The sequence below is a fragment of the Anolis sagrei genome, chromosome 5 (genome assembly GCF_037176765.1).
Source record: "Anolis sagrei isolate rAnoSag1 chromosome 5, rAnoSag1.mat, whole genome shotgun sequence".
Taxonomy (NCBI): Eukaryota; Metazoa; Chordata; class Lepidosauria; order Squamata; family Dactyloidae; genus Anolis; species Anolis sagrei.
In genome coordinates, this window is record NC_090025.1 from 139546386 (window position 1) to 139568224 (window position 21839).

Genomic DNA, 21839 nt, shown 5'->3' on the forward strand with positions numbered 1-21839 from the left:
TTAGGGAGATACCCCTTAAGTGGGTGTCCTCCTTCCTCCAGAATAGGGGACAGCGTGTGGTGAGGGGAGGGATGGTTTCCGAGAGGTCTCTGCTAGTATGCGGGGTCCCATAGGGAGCCATTCTCTCTCTTCTATTATTTAACATCTATATGCGACCACTTGCCCGACTGGTGCGAAGCTTTGGGCTTGAGTGCCACTAGTATGCTTATGACACTCAGCTCATTCTGAGGATGGAGGGCCGGCCGGACTCCGTACCTGACAATTTCCATCAGTGCCTTGAGGCCGTTACTGGATGGTTGCGTGCTGCCTATTGTTTTGTTATTGTTATTTTTAAAGCTAATTGTATTGTTTTAATCTGCTTCTGTAAACAGCTCCGAGCCAAATTGGGAGTAGCGGTATACAAGTTAAATAAATAAATAAATAAATTCAGAAGTGTATGGGCCTATCCTTTCTCATTCCATCTCAATACATCAAGAAGATACCTAGCTCCATGCAGGTTTTCTTAAATGAGCTTATGAGTGGGGAACGTTGGTTTGAACACTGAATTGACCTTTCCATTGCCCTCTTTTTTGTTTCATGTTTCTCTAAATTTTGTGATGCATTGAAGTTCCAAGTTTTAAATGCATTTTAAATTGTGTATATTGGGACAAACTATTTTGATCTTTGAGAGCAAATATCTTTAGAAATGAATATTTTAAGTAAAGTAAAGTAAAGTAAATTTGATTTTTTCTGTTGGGTCTGATACTGTTTTTGAAACTCAGATTTTAAATCTGAGGAAGGAACAATACTTTATATAAAATTGATATGGATAGAAATATGGATTCATCAATCTCCTGACTCACTGGTGAGGCCTGCTGAAAAACTGCCATTCTTTCATGATAGTTTTCACATATTAACTCTGGAGCCTGAGCTGAAGAGGATTCCCCCACCTTATTTTATAGCCCTCTAGTGTAGTACAGTATTTATCTATTGCTTTGCCTCAAGTCATTTTATCAATAACTAAAAAATAAAAAATAAAGGGTAACCTTTAGATGCTATCGAGTTATGAAAAGATGAGTCAGTCCCCATTGGCTCCTTCCTAACCTAATTTGAAACCAAGATTATTGGAACAACATGAAAGCAACATTTATCTATATGGCTTTTCTCCTCCTTGGATAATCTGCCTTGCTATGTCATATTTGCTCACTTGTAAAATATGGGCTTTGGAGAAGAAAGTATAATGATTACCAATCGGCATACTGATATGCTTCCGCCAAGATAGCAGGCTGTCTTCCCATATTTTTATATTATGATTATTGGCCTTGAATCCAGGTATGTTTTCTTACTGCTATCAGATGTGTGGCTAAGATGTGTTATGTATTCACATTTCTTTCTTCAGATAAACCATAAAAGACATTCCCAACCAGTTTGAACTTTTCTATGTTTATTAGCATGAAGAAAAGACAACCAATGGAAAAGTTGACTAACTAACTGGATATCAAGAGACCACAAGTGGCCCCTGGGCAGACCTCATATTCAATAGAACAAACCAATGGTTAAGCTATTTGGCCAGAAATGGAAAAGAAAAGCACAGGAGCGTATGTTTTAGCAAATGATAGATTTGCGTGAAACCCAAAGAAGTGGATCGATGACAAATCCGATAGGACAGGATAGGATAAGTTTATTATTGGGGAGCTCATTCACATTTCTGAGTTATAGCACTTGGATACTACTTTACTATGGCTGCAGTCAATGCAATTCTGGAATTTCTAGTTTGCTGCACACTGGCTGAGGTCTCTAAAAAGACCTCCCTATACAGCAAATCCCAGGTGCTGAAATCATTTCAAGAGGCTGAACCTTTAAACACAGGTAGGAATGTACAACACTCTAAGGTCTAGCCAATTAATCCAGAGTGTTACCAAATCTCAGGGGAACTAGCAGGAGGCAAAGCCAAATGTCCAGTCACGGGTCAAGAGTCAATTACCAGACATCTAAGTAACAAGGTTGAGCCTACAAGTCCAGAGTTGATGTGTGAGAGCAGTTCAGATTTCAAATGTGCACAGGAGTTCAAGGTTCCAAGGTCTTGGCATGGATACTGAAGTTGAAGCCAGCAATCAGGTAACACACTCCAGTCCTTTAAATGCTACTTTTATAGGTTATCCCTGGTGCCGGCCATCTTCTCAGCAAGACTCAAAGATTTCCTCAGTGGAGAACTTTTCTCTCCTTAATTCCACAAAGACAGGAACAGTTAACTCTTCCTCAGCCTGCTCAACAGGAATCTTCTGTGTTTAGCCAGAAGGCTGAGTAATTGTTCCTTCTGGATAGAGGTAGGCTCCAGTTCTACAGCCAAGCCATCACTCAACCAACCCTCATCCACAAGTTCCTTGACAAACCAAAGCAATTAAAGTGAAACCAGTGTGAACCTCTATAATGCAGTTTAATATAGTTAAAATGCATTATATTGTTCTATGCTGACCATATAATGCAGAGTCCAATTGCATTATATGGCAATGTAAATCCAGCCTGAGTCTAACTGCAAATCTCATAACTTTGGGATCCATAATTGATTGGGAAACCATGTGCAAAGGATCATCATCAGCTACTGCACATTAAACTGAGTCTTGAGTGGTGTGCTTGAGGGTCCTATCCTAGGGTCATTACTTTTCAACAAGTTTATAAGGTGGAGAGAATCTTGATGAGGTTTACAGATGGCACAGAATTGAAAAGGAGGATAACACATTGGAGGATATGGACAAAATTATAAAATGTTGGAACACAAAAAAAAAAACAACAACCAAAAGCACAGATATCAGATTCTCTCTCTCTGTGTGTGTGTGTGTGTGTGTGTGTACGTGTACATAGCACAGTAATACTACATGTGAAAAAGACCTTGGGATTATTGTTCAATGTAAGTTGAACATGAAGTAGCTGTATAATACCATACTCCAGTGAAGGAGGTGGATGCTATTTTAGCCTGCATTAATAGAAGCTTAGTTACCAAATCAAGAAAAGTATTAGGCCCACTATATTCTACACTTGTCAGGTCTCATCTGGAGCACTATATTCAGTTCTGGGCATCTCATTTGTTTGTTTGTTTAAAAGATATAAACAATTTGGAGCAGGCTTAGAAAAGATCAACTGTATAATAATTTGATTGTGATTCTATCTTACTGCTTTGGATATTTCTATTTCTTCCTCAACCCCCCCCCCCCCCCCCCCCAAAGTATCTCCTCTCATTATGAATTCACAGGGACTCAAAACCTTGTACATTTTTGTGCCATTTCATTTCGATCTAATTGTTTGGTGCTGATTCGTTTGGTTGCTGCATAATGTTCCCCAGCTGTGGAGTTTGTGTTTTGTTTTAGGAATGAATCAGAATGTATTATTTTCCAAGTAAGATTTATGGGTGGTAAATCTGACCAGAAATTTTTTGCTTGTTACATTGTTTTAATGGGGAATCCTACTCCTCCTGCTCCTTTATGACTAATATAAATATACTAGATATAAATATACATGTATTTTCTTGGTTTTGTTAACGAACATTGCTTTTTCATTTCAGTGGGATGAGCTGGTGGCCTTAGCCATTCCTGCATTGGCATCTCATTTTCATAAGGTGTAATTTTTATGGCAGCATTTAACTGTGCAGGCTAGCTGCAATAATATTTAGGCGAAAACTCTAAAACATGTTTTGTGACAGGAAGGCTGCACAGTGATTTAATTCACATAAGCCCTTGAGGATTATAATAGCTGCAAAGTGCTATGCAAGGAGAGAAAATCATTCTGTTTGTTTCTGAACATGAAACATTTATTAATTCTATCAGGTATCTTACATCTACAATTGAGTTTCTTAATGCTCACCTTGAAACATTGTAGCACTTAAATTGCAAGCTCTGCCTTCCCAAAGTGTTACTGTTTGATGAGAAGACCATTTGAAATGCCTAAATCATATCCAGAATCTTTTTTGGCTCTCAAAAAGATCATTTTAGTCAGCCCAATGAAGCTGCTCTGTTTTGGTAAGTGGATAAAGTTGAGCATGGATAGTAGAAACCTAATTTCATAGCCCTAATCATCAAAGAAGGTAACTGGGAGACTTAGGATGCACATGCACTGTAGAGTTAACGCAGTTTGACACCACTTTAATTGCCATGGCTCAATGCAATGGAATTTTGGGATTTTTAGTTTGATGAGACACCAGCATGCATTACCCTAAAAAATCGAAGACCATGTAAAACTACAACTGCCATTGAGCCACAGCAGTTGAAAGAATTGGACTCTTCCCCACATTTGTTATTGATGTGTTGATGAACATTGGCACTGAACCATTGCCATTGCTGCTTAACAATTGGGACTCCCTACCACTTTTACAGCGGCTAGGTTAGTCCCTGTGTGACTCATACCAGGGCTGAGTTGCTGTATGCCATGCCAGATTGCTCTCAGATTTTCAGGTCAGTGTAGATCTCTCCTAAAACTTGTAATATCATGTGTCTTGGGATAGATTGATTTCCCCTTTGATGAGTTTGTGATAATCTGAAGTTCCTTCCCATGGTTCAGTAATCTAGCTTAATCAAAAAACAGGAGGCAGACATTTCATCCAAGGATGAAAAAGAAGCTGAAGGAATGGCACAGAATGATGGTCATCATGGAGAGGGTTAAGTAATTCACTTACTTCCCCAGCTCTCTCCCTTCCTTGACTCCTACTTGCTTTGGTTGTTTTTAAATTTAAAATGAATGTGGAGAATGTATTCCAAAGTCTTGATTTTCCCATAGAATCACAACAGTACTAGAGGACAAATCATCTTATAGATTAGGCCAATGTGAATGGTAAGTAAGTAGATAGTGGAAGCCTAAGCTCTCACTCTTTCCTTCACATTCTTCAAACAGAGAAATGGAAGAACAATGCATGCCCAAGTTTATGTAGTCATTAATAATGTTGTTGTCATAGGTATGAACAAATAGCCATCTTTATTGCCTCATGTGCCATTAGCTAATAGTCCTTGTTTTAATGACCAAAACAGAACTTGGATTGAAAAGTTGCCCAACTGGTATTTGCACCTAAATTCTAGTAAATATTTGGATTTCAGTCCACCCTCGGGTGTTAGCAAATTTGGTCAGACCCTGCGATGGAAAGAGCTGCATGAGTGTACTTTTGAATATCCAAAGCCATTCCAGGTTGCAGTATGAATGTATAAACAATTGAAAGTGCAAGGGAGCCAAGGTGATCGCTGCCTAGCTGAGCAGTCACGCAATACTGGCAGTGCTCCAGAATACACAACAGCACTTGATAATCAGAGCATTTATAGCTGGTGATATTGTGGGTTGGAGAGATAAACTAGCTGCCTGAATTAAGCCCAGATAGCATATGGCAGAGTTGCCAAGTATCAGTCAGAAGGTTTTATCAATCTCTTTGGAATTATCAGTGTGTTTTATAGCACCCTCCTGTAAGCACTCCACAGAACTCTGCCATCAATGTGGCAAAGCAAACTGTGGAAGAAAACAGCTGACTGCTTTGGCATGCCTCAGTATCAGATTGCCATCAGTTAGTGGTACATGTTGCTTCTGGAAAGAGTGGAAAACTAAACAGAGAATGAAATAGGACTGCCATTCCTTTCTGTTCTGTGGGCTTACCTTTCTTAGATAGGTGTAGTGACCTATCTAAGCATATTTCTGGAACACCCTGGTGACCACTGGGATATATTTTACCCAACATTTGTGTCATTCTTGGGAGGGGGGAGACCACCAGAAGCAAGCTCTCCTCTGCCAACACAGACAGTACATAGCTATCAATTTCTATATGGCAGGAGGTTGGATTAGATGCAGTCCCTCTATTATTTACTATGCATATAATGGGGCTTGAACATCCATGGCTTTTAGTATCCATGGGGGGTCCTGGAACTATCCCTCAGTGGATAGCAATTACCACTGTAATTGATTGCTTATGCCGTTTGGGAATAATGGTTTTTGTGATCCAACATATTTGAAGGAAAGGCTAGTGGGAAAGGCTGTTTTAAGAAATGTGCACTGGTCATTGAAATGAACCTAAATATGTTGAACTGAACTGAAAGCTGAGGTGAACATTGCTACAAAGCATGAGATTTTAGAGAATGATTAAATAAAAGTATTTTAAAATCTTTTTGGACCATCTGTATCTTGGTTTTTATTTGACTTAGTAGCACAAATGCTCCCAAGAGCATTTGTAGAGATGATGGCAACTTTTGGTCAATGGGGAAATGATGAACTGATAGGATAACAGGAAAGCTGTTTGATTAACATCTGATAGGAAAAGCATGATGTTGGAAGACCGCAGATAAAATATGGAGAGCTGCTCAGATGTGGATATATAAGACATAAGAAAAGCAGAACATGGGCTCATTCACACTACAGAATTATAGTTCCATGATTCCACTTTAACTATTATGGTTCTATCTCATAGAATCCTGAGAGCGGCAATTTAGGAAGCAGCATTTTGAACTGTCAACAAGAGTAATAACTACAAATCCCATCATTCCATCCTATGGAATGACTGTTAAAGTGGTATCAAAGTTCTGTAATTGTGTAGTGTGCATGTGTTCAAGCTTGATGAGTAAGGTGTATTTTCAGAAGCAAATAGAAAGTTCCTCTACCCACCATCAAAACTGAAATTTGGAAAATTGTTGTTTGGTAAGAGAACTGGTTGGATTTCAGCTTTAATGCCTCTCACATTTGGAATAATATGCCACCGTGCAGTTGTTGTTATGCACTGCCCATTTATATTGCACTTTTATGGCTGTACATCGTTTAAGGTTTCATTAATTTTTGTCAGCCCTAGGAGATGCGGCTTACATGGGAGGCATCTGTATAAGTAAAAAGTATTTGATCTCAGCCTTTTAAATGAATAGGACAAATGCAGGAATGTAATTGTTCTGGTGCTTTGGACTCTTTCCCTCATAAATGGAGTATAGCTAATATATTTGGACTGATAAATGTTATTCTACCTGAGAGCACAGCGGGATATGGATTTTATACCAAATAAATCTTCCTTTATTCTTTTCTGGGTTGTTCAAACTGAGCTTCCACAATCTTATGAAGTGCTAGGAAGGGTGGAGATAGGAGAATGCTGTGCATCCTCAAAGTTTAAGACAATATAAAAGACTGCCACTTTTCCCCTGTCTTTATAATTTCGTAATTTGAAGCAGCCTTTTCCAAAGCTAATGAACTTCCACTCAGCATGAGGAATGGCTGTGATAGTTGTGGATGATGGGATCTGTAGTCCACAATATCTGGATATTGCCAGATATTGGGAAAGCCTAGTTTATGAAATTTGTATTTTTATTGCTATCACATGCCTTTAAGTTAAGCTTTATTTATACTGACCACATCAAAGCAGTTTCTAGGCAGGAATTATTCAGAAGAAGTTTGTTATTGCCTTCATCTAAGATTATCACTCAGGGCCCTCTACACATAGCTAAAAATCCAAAAGTAACCAGGATAAAATTGGGGGGGGGGGCAGGTTTGCTGGTGGAAACAGGTTAATAGCTGAAAAGCACATGTTAAAAGGTGCTCTTAAAACCCAATTCCTCATTCCTTTCTTTTGATTTTTATAATATTAAACAGGACTTCAATTTAGAATTGGATGAGGAAAGAGATTAAGAAATGTGTGTACATTAAAATATTCACATGTGTGCATATGAGGGTCAGCACATCTTGGAGAGAATTAAAAAACAAACTTCTGCTTCCATCTTGATCCACTTCAAAGGAAGATGTGAAACCAATGAAATGGGAAACCACTATATGATGATTTGCTTTAAAATTCTGAAGGGTTGTTTTTGAAAATAATTATGCCTCTTATAGGACTAATTTTTCTATTCTGAACAAAAATGCAAAAAAATAGGTGGTGGTTATTTGTTTATTTGCCTATGAGAGATTTTATGAGTCAAGGAATGCAGCTTAGAAATTACAGGGAACATGAGTCTACCCATGAAACAAAAAGCATAGGCTATGTGACTCAGTTGTGTATTTTGTATTTGTTTTATTCATAGTATAGCAGCAACAAAAAACTGAGCCTAAAAAGTAATTTTGGTTCATATACTCTGTTGCCAAGATATTTCCTTTAGCAACTTCTGTCTGATGAAGGAATATATGAAGTTGTTTTCTATCTTCATGAAGATGATTCTATTTATTCTTCATGACATTCCCTATTGTGTAGAGTTAATACAGAAAAATGTTTGGTTACAGCTAGAGTTGATTGACTTCTTTATCTTTATGAACTACTAGAGGTCCCCTGCCACATATTGCTGTGGCCCAGTCTGATGATCTAATGAGAAAGTGTTGGTTTCAAATATATGTAAAGTCTTTATGCTTGTGGGTGAACAGTATTTCTTACTGTTTCTTTGCCAGTGTTGATGTGGTGATTGTCTGGTTTGTCTACTCTGGAACATGCAACATATTGTTGTTCTTCTTTAGGGGTACCTTTCAAATCTTTGATATTGCATCTGTCATATACATGTGTGTGTGTGTGTGTGTGTGTGAATGGCTGGCTGGCCCTTTGTCAGGAGGGCTTTATGTTTTCTTGCCCTGGTGAAAGGAATTGGACTGGATGGCCTTAAGGCAGCATTTCTCAATCTGGGGTTTGGGACCTCTGGGGGGGTGTTGCGAGGGGGTGTCAGAAGGCTTGCCAAAAGATCACAAGAAAACACAGTATTTTCTGTTGGTCATGAGGGTTCTGTGTGGGAGGTTTGCCCTAATTCTGTCATTGGTGGGATTCACAATGCTCCTTGATTGTAGGTGAACTATAAATCTCAGCAACTACAACTCCCAAATGTCAAGGTCTATTCCCCCAAACTCCATCTGTGTTTATATTTGAGCATATTAAGTATTTGTGCCATGTTTGGTCCAGATCTATCATTGTTTGAGTCCACAGTGCTCTCTAGATGTAGGTGAACTACAACTCTAAAACTCAAGATCAATGACCACCAAACCTGTCTAATGTTTTCTGTTGGTCAGGGGAATCCTGTGTGCCAAGTTTGATTCAATTCTATCATTGGTGGAATTCAGAATGCTCTTTGATTATATGTTAATTATAAATCCCAGCAAACTACAACTCCCAAATGACAAAATCATATTTTTTTGAGTGATGGTCACTCCTTGTGTTGTGAGATGTTTTGTTGCCAAATTTGGTGTTATTTCTTTCATTGGTTCTTTTGTTTTTAAGGTACTCATTACGCACAGAGCATATATATATATATATATATATATATATATATATATATATAATTTTCTTCCGGCACTGATCCATAGATCAGCTACCCTTTCATGCCCTGGATGAGAAAAATTGTGACTTCCCTAACTTTTATGTAAGGAAATTGCTATGTATTGATCAACCCAGTGATTCACCAGTAGGATATGGTAAATTCTCAACCCCTCAGATAAGTTTTTTGGGGAAAATGGGGAGCTGGTGGAGAAAAAGTAAGTGCCCTTCCATTCCTATGGGCTCCAGAAGCCCAAAGAAGCAGGGTAGCTGTGGAGAATAATTCCCTACAGGGCCCTCATCTGCAAAGATCTGGACCTTACCTTGCTGGTGTCAAATTAATGTGGAATAAACTGGAAAATCCCAGTTTTCTCTGCAGTAATCCGGGTTAACCCAGGTGTTGTTTGGACACAGGCCCGTAGCCAGGATTTCGTTTCGGGGGGGGGGGGGGGGCTAAAATTTTTTCAGGGGGGGTTTCGGGGGGGGGCTGAGTTTTTTGGGGGGGCTGAGTCTGAGTGAAAGAGGGCCTAGCCTAGCAAACCTTTTGTATCATTACCCCAATACCCCCATGCATATGGGATATATTGAGTATGGTGATCAGATCATGATATGAATAAAAATAACAGTTTAAATAATGCACCAGTAAGGCCTTTTCGTGAACCACCATGAGAATTTCGGGGGGGGGGGGGCTGAAGCCCCTCAAGCCCCCACCCCTGGCTACATGCCTGTTTGGACACTTCAGGTAAACTCATTAGCTATCACAGGCTTTAGGGCCTGTGTAGAAGGACCCTGAGATCCTTGGATTTTCCTGGTGGAACTCAATGGTAATGTCATCATTTTGCACCTGGCCAGACACTTCTCCAAGTCCTGCTTACTATGAAGCATGGGATGACTCTTTGGGGGTGGCCTCAGGACTTTTTAGTAAGGAGATGGGAAAGGTATGCCCTATGGAGGGAGGAATGGAATACAAACTCTTGCAGCACCTAAAAAAGGACAATTTATGTGTGCATGTCCTTTAAAAAATCTGCCCTAAATATGGTAAGCAAAACTTCTGAATAGGGATTTGTGGTTATCTCTGAATTCTAAATGTTGCTTGGGAAAAGCTTGAGTTAATTGCCGGAACATGTCTTGTGCTGCAGTGTGCTTATTTCTGCTAATCCACTGTTATATTTGCCAGAGCGCACCCTTTTCTTCTGCCTTGCATGACAGAACCAATATTTTCTCAGCCATCACTGCTGAGATTTTTTTTTTTGCTGGCACTACAGTGCTTTCTTTGGAGTTTAGTGGAAGCCACCCACACATTCTTCATCATTAACCTGAGCTGCTGCTACAAGGAGGAAAAAAAACCCTAACTATCACATGTGGATGGTCAGATAATGAATGTTATAACACCTTTAGTCAGAAAAGTTGCCCTTCACAGACCTCACCAACTAGAGGAAGCACAAATTCTGTTTTATTATGGACAACGTGCTTTCTCTTTCTCCAAGTGAGAGTGTTATAATGCTGCATGGGAAACTTGGCTCAAGCTGGCTGCCTCCCTGCTTTCCTTTTATCGGTAGGAAATGAAGTTTTTACTCAAGCAAGTCTTTGTCAGTTAAAGGGGATTGTTCAGGGAGAAGCTTTAAACTAGTCAGATACTAGCCTTTCACTTTCTGTGATTCATTTGTCTTTTTGAATTATTGCATTTTGCTTGTATTTCTTTTGTGAGATTCTAAGGGCCAAGCTTCTACAGCAGGATGTTGTAGTGTTTAGAGATGGAAAGAATTTTCTGTATTATTCATTTGGTGATTGACAAATAGGTTTCCTAAAAGTCAGAAAAACCTGTTGGGAACAATAATAGAGTAGCAAGCAATTTGCACAGTTTTTTTGTTTTGTTGCAGTACAGTATTTGAACATCTCAAAGTGTTTCTTAGAAACTCTTTTGCACACAGTTTTATAAAAAGATGAAACATATTTTCTATGCAGGAAATAAGTGGTTTTTTGCACTTACTGTTCAGTGAATGTGTGGTTTTTTTTTTAAAAAAATCCACTTTTCTATGCAGAAAAGTCTTTTGGAACACATCAAAACATTTGAATCCAGGAGGAGTACTGTGCAAAAATATTAATTTTCTACACCAGCAGGAACAAAAGTGTGGTAATTATACTCTTGCTTGCATGATTACTCCAAAATAACCAAAGATTTATATCTCTACTCATGTCAAGCTTTGCATGTGGAATTACACATTGATTCTCTTTCACAAATTTTGTGTTGAGTTGGAATATTCAAGTAGAGTTCAAAAATGAATATCAGTGTACACACAAACCGGCACCAGCTGCACAACTATGCTTCTGTGTCTAAATATGCAGATTGTGCATTGGCAAAATAGTCTATTTTTTTCTGCAGGTACAGTACATATGCATGAATCCAAGAAGCTAACTTTTGGCTTAAGTTTGGGCTTCCTTGAATCCCATTATTAGGAGAAAGGTGTACTGTTAATTCTAGACACAAAAATAAACAACACTACTGCTGCCAATGCTTTGCCATCAACATGGCCTTCCTGGCTGTTGTCAGTGCCAACAAGGTCTTATTGTCTAGGTCTTATTGTCTTCAGCTTTCATAAAGAAATTCCTGCTCTACAATAGATAGCAATGAACCCAACTCCCTTAGGTCTACCTGCAAATTTGCCTGATTGTGCACCTATTCCCTTCCATAATGTTGACATAGAACAGGGCTATCCTAAGTTCCAAAACTTGGGAGGCTGTAAGACCTCTTGGAGGTCTGAAATCTTCACTACCACACATCTATCTCCTATTTCTTTTCTTATTAAATGAATGTTTGGGTTTTTTTAAAGGAGTCCTTGTGCTTATTAGCAAAGAGCAATTTTGCTATGTTTTTGGTGCCTCCTTGGCTGTATTAGGGCAAGGAGAGGAATTAAATTGTAGTCAACATCCTGTTTACTTTCTACTTTAGAAAATATCTGTCCCAGGTCTAATTTAACCCATGTAAGGAAGAAGATGAACATGACCTAAGGGGCATGCAGATATTTTAATAAAAAATTAATTGTGACTTGGGCTTCAGGGAGTACTTTGGGTACCTCAAAACAGCCTTGGGGAACCACATGAAGCTTATGGATGTCATTTTCTTAACCCTGCTGTACAATATGGTCCATACAGCCTTTGTTCATGGCTATATCAGTTACCTATGTCAGAAGATTAAATGGGGGATATTATTTGCCCACAATTGAAAAGAAGCATGTGGTGCACCCTGTGAATTTAACTATGGAGGTCTCTTTACTTTCCAGTCTCTATAATTCGAACACTGTACTACATACCAATGAGGCTTTGTGGTGAGTTCTTTCCCTCTGTTCTTCCTTATAAGAACATACATACACACATCCATCTACATCTATACCTAGAGCATACTGAAGAATTGCCCTTTGTCTTTGTCCTGTCAGAGACATACATTGCCGTATAGCAAGAGTATGATAGTAAATGAGAGAAAAAAAAGAAATCATGGTTGGGCAAAGATGCAGACTAGTACATTGTAGATACCACTTAAGAAACAACAGGCATTGTTAAAATGTGCAATTGCATTTCCGCAGACATTAAAAGGCTCATTACATGTTTGCAGATAAATTATACATGGATTCATGGACATAGCATTGAGGCATGACAGTACAGCATTATATTAGATGCATAAAGGAGAAAAATTACGCAGAGATATCTGCTGAAAAGAATATCTACTTACCAGGACAGGGCAGAGCTGTGTGTTTTCAAGGAGTATATTGACTGAATACTCAAATACTGAATACTTTAGAGTTCATAATCAACTTTCCTCATATTTTGCTGACCAGGTGTCATTGGACAACAACTTCCATCCTCCCCAGTTTTAATGAGAGGTTTCTCGGGATCCTAGTGCAAAGAAGAGGAATTAGTCCTTCAACCTTGCTCCTTGTGAACAATTCACATAGAAAGCTTCCAAGTCACATCAGATGTAATCGTGCATTTCAGATGTTGTCTTCCTTAGTCTGGCTTTGAGCTTGATGTCCCCTGTTTCTTTTAAACTCAAAATGCTTACCTGGCATACATGGTTTGGGTACAGGTTATCTACAGGATCACCCACATTCTCCTGTACAATCCACCCTGAACAATTAAGTCCTCTGGGGAGTTCCCTCTTCCCTCAAAAGAAGGAGAAAATGTATACAAACACCTCAACAATGCTCATCCATGACACAAATTTCTCTCTTGATGTATCTTTCAAATATGGCCACATTCTTGGGAAAGGGGAATATAAATCACAGGCCACCATACTTATTACTACAACATCCCAGTTAAGGATGGAATGCTAAATTCAAAATTATTCTCAAAAGAATAAAAGAGAAGGGGAAGACAAAGCATTTTGCTACCTGAGGTATATTATATATAGATATGTGTAGACAGAGACAGACAGACAGATACATATATTGTCTGCAATCCAACAGCTCCTCAACATAGGATTGCAGCCTTAGAATCCATGTTTTGTAATATAAAATAGATGAATGAATGAACGAATAGTGCTGATACTCTACACCAGTACTGCACAGCCCTCCTGCAGATTAGGAACTTTTTTGCAACACATGTGGAGGGCTCAATGCCATGGCACAATGTGCAACCACAATATGCAGGTGTGATATGAAACTTCACTGTCTCCTCTGCCAGCAGAATGTATATTATGACATTGTGATCGATTGTCCTACACACCTACAATCATTTAATCATGCATATGTCACTAATAGGATGCCAGCCAATATGTGTATATATAAATGAACTGGAATGGCTGCTGAAAATTAATTTCATTGCTGGCAATAGATCCTTCTCCATATGTGAGAGCATCAGGATATTTTTTAGGGGACATTGTATAGGCCACATGGCACACACAACTCTTCTCCAACAGAAGATGTTCCTACACAGCTGCCACTGCTATTTTCTAGACTCTTTCGCCAGAGGCAATTGCCACATGACCTAATGACAGGACAACCCCTACTAAAGGGATGAGATTTGGAGATAGTCCGACTGGAAGCTGAGCTAGAGGCATTATACAAACTTACAAGTTACAGTAGATTTTACTTGACTTCTCATATTTTAAATGTAAAGTTTGTTCTTTTATGGGGATTTTTAATGGAAAGTTTATACCTCGGACAACATACAGATGGATTTTCAGTAAAACCGAATGCAGTGCTTGACATTTCATTTTACTGCTGAGTCGTTTTTAGTGCTGGCTTTAAATGTTAGACGGATTTGGTTTCTTTTTATTTCTTTTTTTTTTTTTAAGAATGGTAATTTAGTGCTTACAAAACCAGGACTGATAATACTGACTAGATCCTAAAATAGCATTACCACGACGGGCAAGCCTACCCAAATGTGCCTGGCAACATTTCAGTCTTGATATTTAACACATGCATTCCATCTGTGCACCCTTCAAGCCTATATAGGTTAACACTCTTGCCAACAGCATTGATTTTACAAAGGAAAGAAAATTTATAACACACAGAAATCAGATCCGCAATGAAGTCACCTTTAAAATAGAACTCTCCCCATATCCAAAATAAGTTCAGAAATCATTCATAATTGTGTGATTTCTAACAGTGGCTATGTGGCAAGTTTACAGATTTACTAGGGTTTCTACAAAGTGAGTCCCCTATTTCATCTGTTCCCTCAAATGAACCAGTTCTAATAATATTTGTTGTTTGCTTAGAATGAGTTAATTAATCACTTCAACTATCTCACACATTAATGTTTTGGGGAAAAAAAACCTGAAATGTCGTAAATGCAGGTAAAAATCAAACTGAAATCTGTCGAGTTTTTATTATTTATTTATTTTTGTTAAACTGTCTTTGAAATAGAACCTGATGTATGACAGACTATTATTTACAATTCTGGCCCCATCCTTTCCCAACTTGATGTTTTCAGGAAACATTAAATAAACTATATCATCCAGCAAGCCCATGATAACCATGCTGGCAGGAAGGCTATCTTGTAGAAGTATGAGACATGTGCATATCTTCCTCTTCTCTTGAATACAATCACTAATGCTAGTGTAATGCACTTCACCTCAGAAAGTTGTACGTCCAGCCTGCAGTAGTAACAGCAGATAAACAGGGCATCTTCGGTTCAAATTATTTTGTTGTGTGCTTTCAAGTCATAGCTGATTTATGGCAATCCTATCATAGTGTTTGCTTTGCAAGTTTGCTATTGCCTTCCTCTGAGACTGAGAGACTTTGTTAAATTCAACATAGTTAGCAGGTGTGGATTTTAATATTATTTTTATATAGAATTGGGGTTCATAATTGGGAGACACATCTCCCACATGGAACAGTGAGATTTAATCGTTCCTTGTTGAAGTCAAATTGTTCTGATTATTCATAAACTCCGTGACCTGCTAAATATATAGTGGTGTTAATTCTATAACCTCTTTGACTGCAAGCAACAGACAAAAGAAGTAGATTACAGTTTAATTCAAAATATACATAATGTATTCAGTCATGGCCCATGACGCTGCATTGCCCAAATTTCCCTAGGACCAGGACTAAAAAGTCTTCCTTCATCCTTCAGACATCTGTGTTTATTTTCATCTATCCAACCACTCTCCTGGTCCCTAAGGGATCAACTGAAAAAGGGCACATCATTGTGGGACATAGTAGGATGAGTCTGGGACAGACCATATTCTCATTGTTCATCCACATTTAACTCATTCAGTTGATCTCTTTGGAGCTATATGTATATTGTAGGGTTGGGCAACCATGGAAAAATTTGTTTCTAAACTCGATTCGTTTTTAGGGGGTTTTTGAGTTTCGTTTTTTAAAAGAATTCTGAATTTTTTCTTTAAAAAAGTTCGATATTTAGGAAATTTCGGAAATTACAAAACAATTTCGAAACAATAACGAATCGATTCGTTAATGGCAGACGCGATTGCGCAATATGCTAAAAAACCCTCCAAATAGGACAGGGGGAACTTCTGAAGCTTCCCTCTCCCTCTGTTGTTGACTGTTGGTGTGATAATTTATTTTTTTATCACTGATAAAACAAACAACAACTATAAAACTTGCACCAGACATATGGAAATAATAACGAAATAATAACGAAACAATTTCGAAACAATTACGAAACAATTACGAAATAAATTTTTAAAATTCGTTTCGATTTTTAGTTGCTCCTGAATGGTTCAATATCGCAACCGAAACCGCCCAGCCCTAGTATATTGCTATTCAAATATCAATATAGATATAGATTCCTTTCTCTGTATGTGTGATTAAACCATCTCTTATTCACTGAAAATATTCCTTGCTTTTAGAAAATATCTCTCATTCTTCTTTCTGTTTTCAGGCCCCATAAGCAGTGTCCTGGTGAACAAATATGGCAGCAGGCCAGTCATGATGGCTGGAGGGGTACTGGCTTCCTTTGGAATGATTCTGTCTTCTTTCTGCAACAGTGTGATAGAGCTTTATATATGTATCGGTGTTATTGGAGGTAAGGGATCCCCCCCCCCTTTATTTATTCCACACATTTAATTTCTCCCCTGATGTTTTATTTCCATGTGCATCTTTGGATATTTAACTACACCCCTAAATAGTCTGTATCTGATTTTTATCATGATCATTCAACTTTCTGTGTCTGTTTTTCCCCTCCCTACAGTCCTTTTTCTACATCCCACAGTAATTACAGCTTAAGAATTGATTGATTTGTGACAGCATTTATTATAACCATCGGTACTTCATTTTTGTATCAGTTTTTTTTAACCAGCAGATGTATTTACAGGCAACTAATATACAAGGAATGAACATTTTGATTACATACCAAACTCCAAATTGTGCTATATGTTTATTGACAGAGTAACTTGTAAGAAAGTGTTCATGAGAGAACATTATACCAGGAATAATCTTTTAGATGTCTTTTTAAAAAAGCCTATTTGAATTTGGTGATACTTAGTCCAAGATAAGTGGATATAGAATTGCAGCCTTAATAATATACTGAAGTCTGAGGATCAGAGTTGTAAAAGACCATAAGACAGTAAAAGTCATGGAGTTCACATCTCACCAAATGCAAATCCAAATCACTTATTGGGCACATATTCATACAGCCAAAAGGTAGCCCTCTGTTAATATCCACCCTTGGGACTTTTTAAGCAACTTGTTCTCCTGGTATATTAATGCAATTGTCCTATAAAGGGTGGTTCACACATGAGTACTATATTCTCAGTATGTAGTTTTCATACTGCATACTGAATGAGGCATGATGTATTAAACATAATGGATATATCAGAAGAAACCACAGCTGCATCAAACCAAAGGTCTTTCTAATCTAGTGTTTTATTCACATGCAGTTAGCCTGTTGCCACATATGAGAAGCTAATAACTAGGACATTTTAGCACCCTCTCATTTATGGCAATCAGAAACTAATACTCAGCACCATATTGCTGCATATTGAAGGACATATATTGAAATTAGTAGTCGTATCTAGTATCACCTTAAATCTATGCTTCTGCTATAACGCTTCTGGCTACTATGGCCCCATCTACATTGTCATATAAACTCCAGATTATCTGCTTTGAACTGAATTATATGAAAGTGTAGACTCATATAATTAAATTTAAATCAGATAATGTGGATTATCCACTTTGATAATCTGGATTATATGGCACTGTAGAAGGGGCCTATGATATCTTGAAGCAAGATATTATTTTGATTAAGTTCCATGTAAAGTATCGCATTTTACCTATACTACATTTTTTCACATTTGGTTTTAATAGATGATCTTTGGTTTTAATCATCATAATCCGAGTATGATTGTTTTCCAAATGTAGAGTCTTGGTGGTAGGTCTGTAAATGTCTATAGAAAGCTATTCTTTAGTGTCAAGATATGGAATCCCTCCACATCCTATTTCACATCCCATGCACAGTTTTATGCAGTCAATGTGTGCATTCGACTGCAAGGTTTAAGCCCTGCTTCATAGCAATTCTTTCAGCCTTCCATCACATCCTTGCTTGCTATGCGATCACTGCAACAAAGAATCATATCATGCCACCTCAAACCATGGTGTGTGAAGCCCAATGAAAGCTCCAAATCATAATTTGACATGACTTAAAAATCTGAAGCAGTAATCTTATGACAAGGCATTACAATTAGATCCTAAATAGAGACTGATTTGAGCAATGGCAAACCATGATGTTGGCATAGATCTCTCTCTCATGCACACACAGACCAACACTCACTCACTCACACTCAAGCAGATGACCCGACATTGGTGTGGTCATGTCAGAGATCTAAATGTCTGTGGAAAGCTATTCTTTAGTATCAAGATATGGAATCCCTCCACATCCTATTTCACATCCCATGCACAGTTTTATGCAGTCAATTTGTGCATTCGACTGCAAGGTTTAAGCCCTGCTTTATAGCAAAAGAGTTTAGAAGTGTGACCAAAGATATTTGATGTACAGAGCCTACTCTAAGACTTATGATGAGAGAGGGTTACAAAGAAACACATTCATAATTAGATGAAGGTCAGAGCTACATTTCTTTCTGTTCCTTATGCAACTGAGCTTCTAACATTACCAAAGACAATTTGGCTGGCTGCATTCCTGGGCCAATCCCTTCCATTCATATAGACACATATACATAAAAGTTTGTGCACAGAGATTTCCAAGCTGCTTCCCTGCAGAAAATCTCAGGACATCATAAAATGTGTGAAAACAGCATTTTTCTGTTAAATGATCCATGCACATTGAGCATTTATTTATATGTACCCATTCAAACCTAGGTATGAGGGAAACAAAAAGGCAGCTGATTTGTACTTCTAAAATCTGATATTTTCATAAAGAAGGTGACATTTAATAACTTCAGTGAAATGAACCAAGAGCAAATTGGATTATATCTTAGTAAAATACAGAAACAGTGTGCTCAAGGTCTTGATATCATTGTTCCTCTGTCACTCTGTTGTCTGCAACATAGATTGTGTGAGAGTTTTGCTCTTACTGCACCGCAGGAGAGGGAGATGAGAGAAATTTAGTGTGGCATATCAATGACATTAAAACACATGGAAAGTAGTGAATGTGCACATTTATTTCCCGTATCAATGACTTTTTAATCTTCCTGGGGAATTACAAGATGACATTTTAGCTTTTTTGCTTATTGACTTCTTTGCTTTCCCTTGGGCTGCAGGGGAGATAATTTTGACTGACTATGGAGATGTACTATATGATATTAAGAACAGTAATGGTATGTTCTCTCATTTCTCCTTTTTAGGTTTAGGCTTGGCTTTCAACTTGCAGCCTGCTCTGACAATGATTGGCAAGTATTTTTTCAAAAAACGTCCCATTGCTAACGGACTGTCCATGGCTGGGAGTCCAGTCTTTCTAAGTACTTTAGCACCTCTCAATCAGTTTCTTTTTAATGCTTTTGGCTGGAAAGGAAGCTTTCTCATTTTGGGAGGTCTTCTTTTGAACTGCTGTGTAGCTGGATCACTGATGAGACCTGTTGAACCAAGCCCTGCTGCAAAAAAGGATGTGGAGAAGGGGAAAGGAGAGTCTGCCTTGCGCAAGAATGACAAGAAATCCATTTGGCAAACCATCAATAAATACTTAGATTTATCCCTCTTCAAACACAGAGGCTTTCTCATTTATCTGTCTGGAAATGTAATTATGTTTCTAGGCTTCTTTGCCCCAATTGTATTCTTAGCACCTTATGCCAAGCACAAGGGAATCGATGAATATTCAGCGGCTTTTTTACTCTCCATCTTGGCTTTTGTAGATATGTTTGCTAGACCTTCTATGGGCCTCCTTGCAAACTCAAAATACATCCGACCCAAAATCCAATACTTCTTTAGTTTTGCTGTTTTTTACAATGGGGTGTGCCACATCATGTGCCCATTGGCCAATGACTACACAGGACTTGTTGTGTATGCAGTACTTTTTGGTCTTGCCTTTGGAATGGTTAGCAGTGTCCTTTTCGAAACATTGATGGATCTGGTTGGTGCTGCAAGATTTTCCAGTGCTGTTGGACTCGTCACAATTGTAGAGTGCTGCCCTGTTCTTGTAGGGCCTCCATTAGGAGGTAAGTAGATGATGATGATGATGATGATGATGATGATGATGATGATGATGACGATGATAGATATATGCAACTAACAGTTTTGCAGATTAAATCAGTATGTAAAATATAATTCCCTACACACATTTTTTTAAAATCAGGTACTATTTTCTTTCCCCCACATTTCTTTATAGCCTGTACAATAAAGCAGTTAAATCATGTATGAAATTTTTTAAAAAAATGTATCTCAACCTTCTGGCCATTTGTCAGGGGTGATTTGAATGCAATATTCCTGCTTCTTGGCAGGGGGTTGGACTGGATGGCCCATGAGGTCTCTTCCAACTCTTTGATTCTATGATTCTATGATTCTATGATTCTATGATTCTATGATTCTTCCTGGCTTTCAGAAAGGTGTCCTCTCACTTCCACCCACATTTCGAAAAAGACATTATTTGGCTTGCTGATTAAATTCATCCCAATCCTTCAGCTAACCTATCATTCCCTTCTACTCTATCATTTGCAGCTGTCTTTCTGAAAGCATGGCACAATATACATTACACCAGTGGTGCACATCCTGTGGCCCTCCAGATGTTTGGGACTCCAAATTCCAGAAGTTCTGGCCAGCTTGTCCAATGATTACGAATTCTGGGAGCAGACATCCAAAATACCTACAGGGCCACAGATTGTGTACTACTGAAGGTGTACTACTGTCTCACCTAGACACTGAGAGGTATTATGCAGGTTTGACTTTTTCTGGCCTCTCCTTTCAATTCTTTATTTCTTCTATCATTCCTCAATATTACTGCTTTTCATACCATCTCCTATGCAACTGTTCAATTGGTATCAATTCACAGCACAGTTTCCCTTTTGTGATAGAAGAAACTACTGAAGTCTGGTATCAAGTATAGGACTAGTTGAGTCTATGTATGACCTTGGTTTCTGAATTTAATTTAAATTTTCATTAAAATAGATATTACAGGAACAGCATATTTCCACTTATCAGTTTGTTAGAAAGTAGACACAATACACAAGAAAAGGCTTGTTATATTCCTTCCCCAAAGCAAATATAGTTTCTTCCAGTGAAACCTTCCAGACAGTCAGAAGACTTATTTTTTGTCTTAAGTAGAATGTTCAAGTCTCCCCTTTAATGTATTATTTCAAGTGACATCATCTTTCATTGATATGATATTCAATTATCTTCATTTTTTCTGCTGTTAGTACATGAAGAATATGTGAGGTATATAAAACTATGCCTAGACAGAGATGCATCTCAGAGGAGACATTGGGTGTAAAATTAATGCAGTTTGGCACTACTATACCTACCATGGCTCAATGTTATGCAATGTTGGGAACTGTAGATGGGTGAGGCACCAGCACTCTTTAGAATAGAAGGTTAAAGACCTTATAAAGTTGCAATTCTACAGTGTAGATGCACCCACTGACCCAGATTCTTCCTGTTTCCTGCTTAGAACTAAAACAACTCATGAAATTGCTTTGAGTTTAAAGGCTGCTGCATTTCAATAGAACTGCATAAAGGGCTTTATAGATTGAAGTTATATCAATGGATATAAAAAAGGAAGAAAACTGAAAGGTTCT

General features: G+C 38.1%; 1 protein-coding gene across 4 annotated transcripts in view; it reads left to right on the top strand.

The window, feature by feature from the left end:
* Nucleotides 1–21839, top strand: part of SLC16A7 (solute carrier family 16 member 7) — a 137260-nt gene that overhangs the window by 103872 nt on the left and 11549 nt on the right. For all 4 annotated transcript variants that reach the window (XM_060777546.2, XM_060777548.2, XM_060777549.2 and 1 more), the window contains exons 3-4: nt 16544–16687; nt 19461–20267. In XM_060777546.2, coding sequence (XP_060633529.2) covers nt 16544–16687; nt 19461–20267 — 951 coding nt within the window. The remainder of the gene's footprint in view (nt 1–16543; nt 16688–19460; nt 20268–21839) is intronic.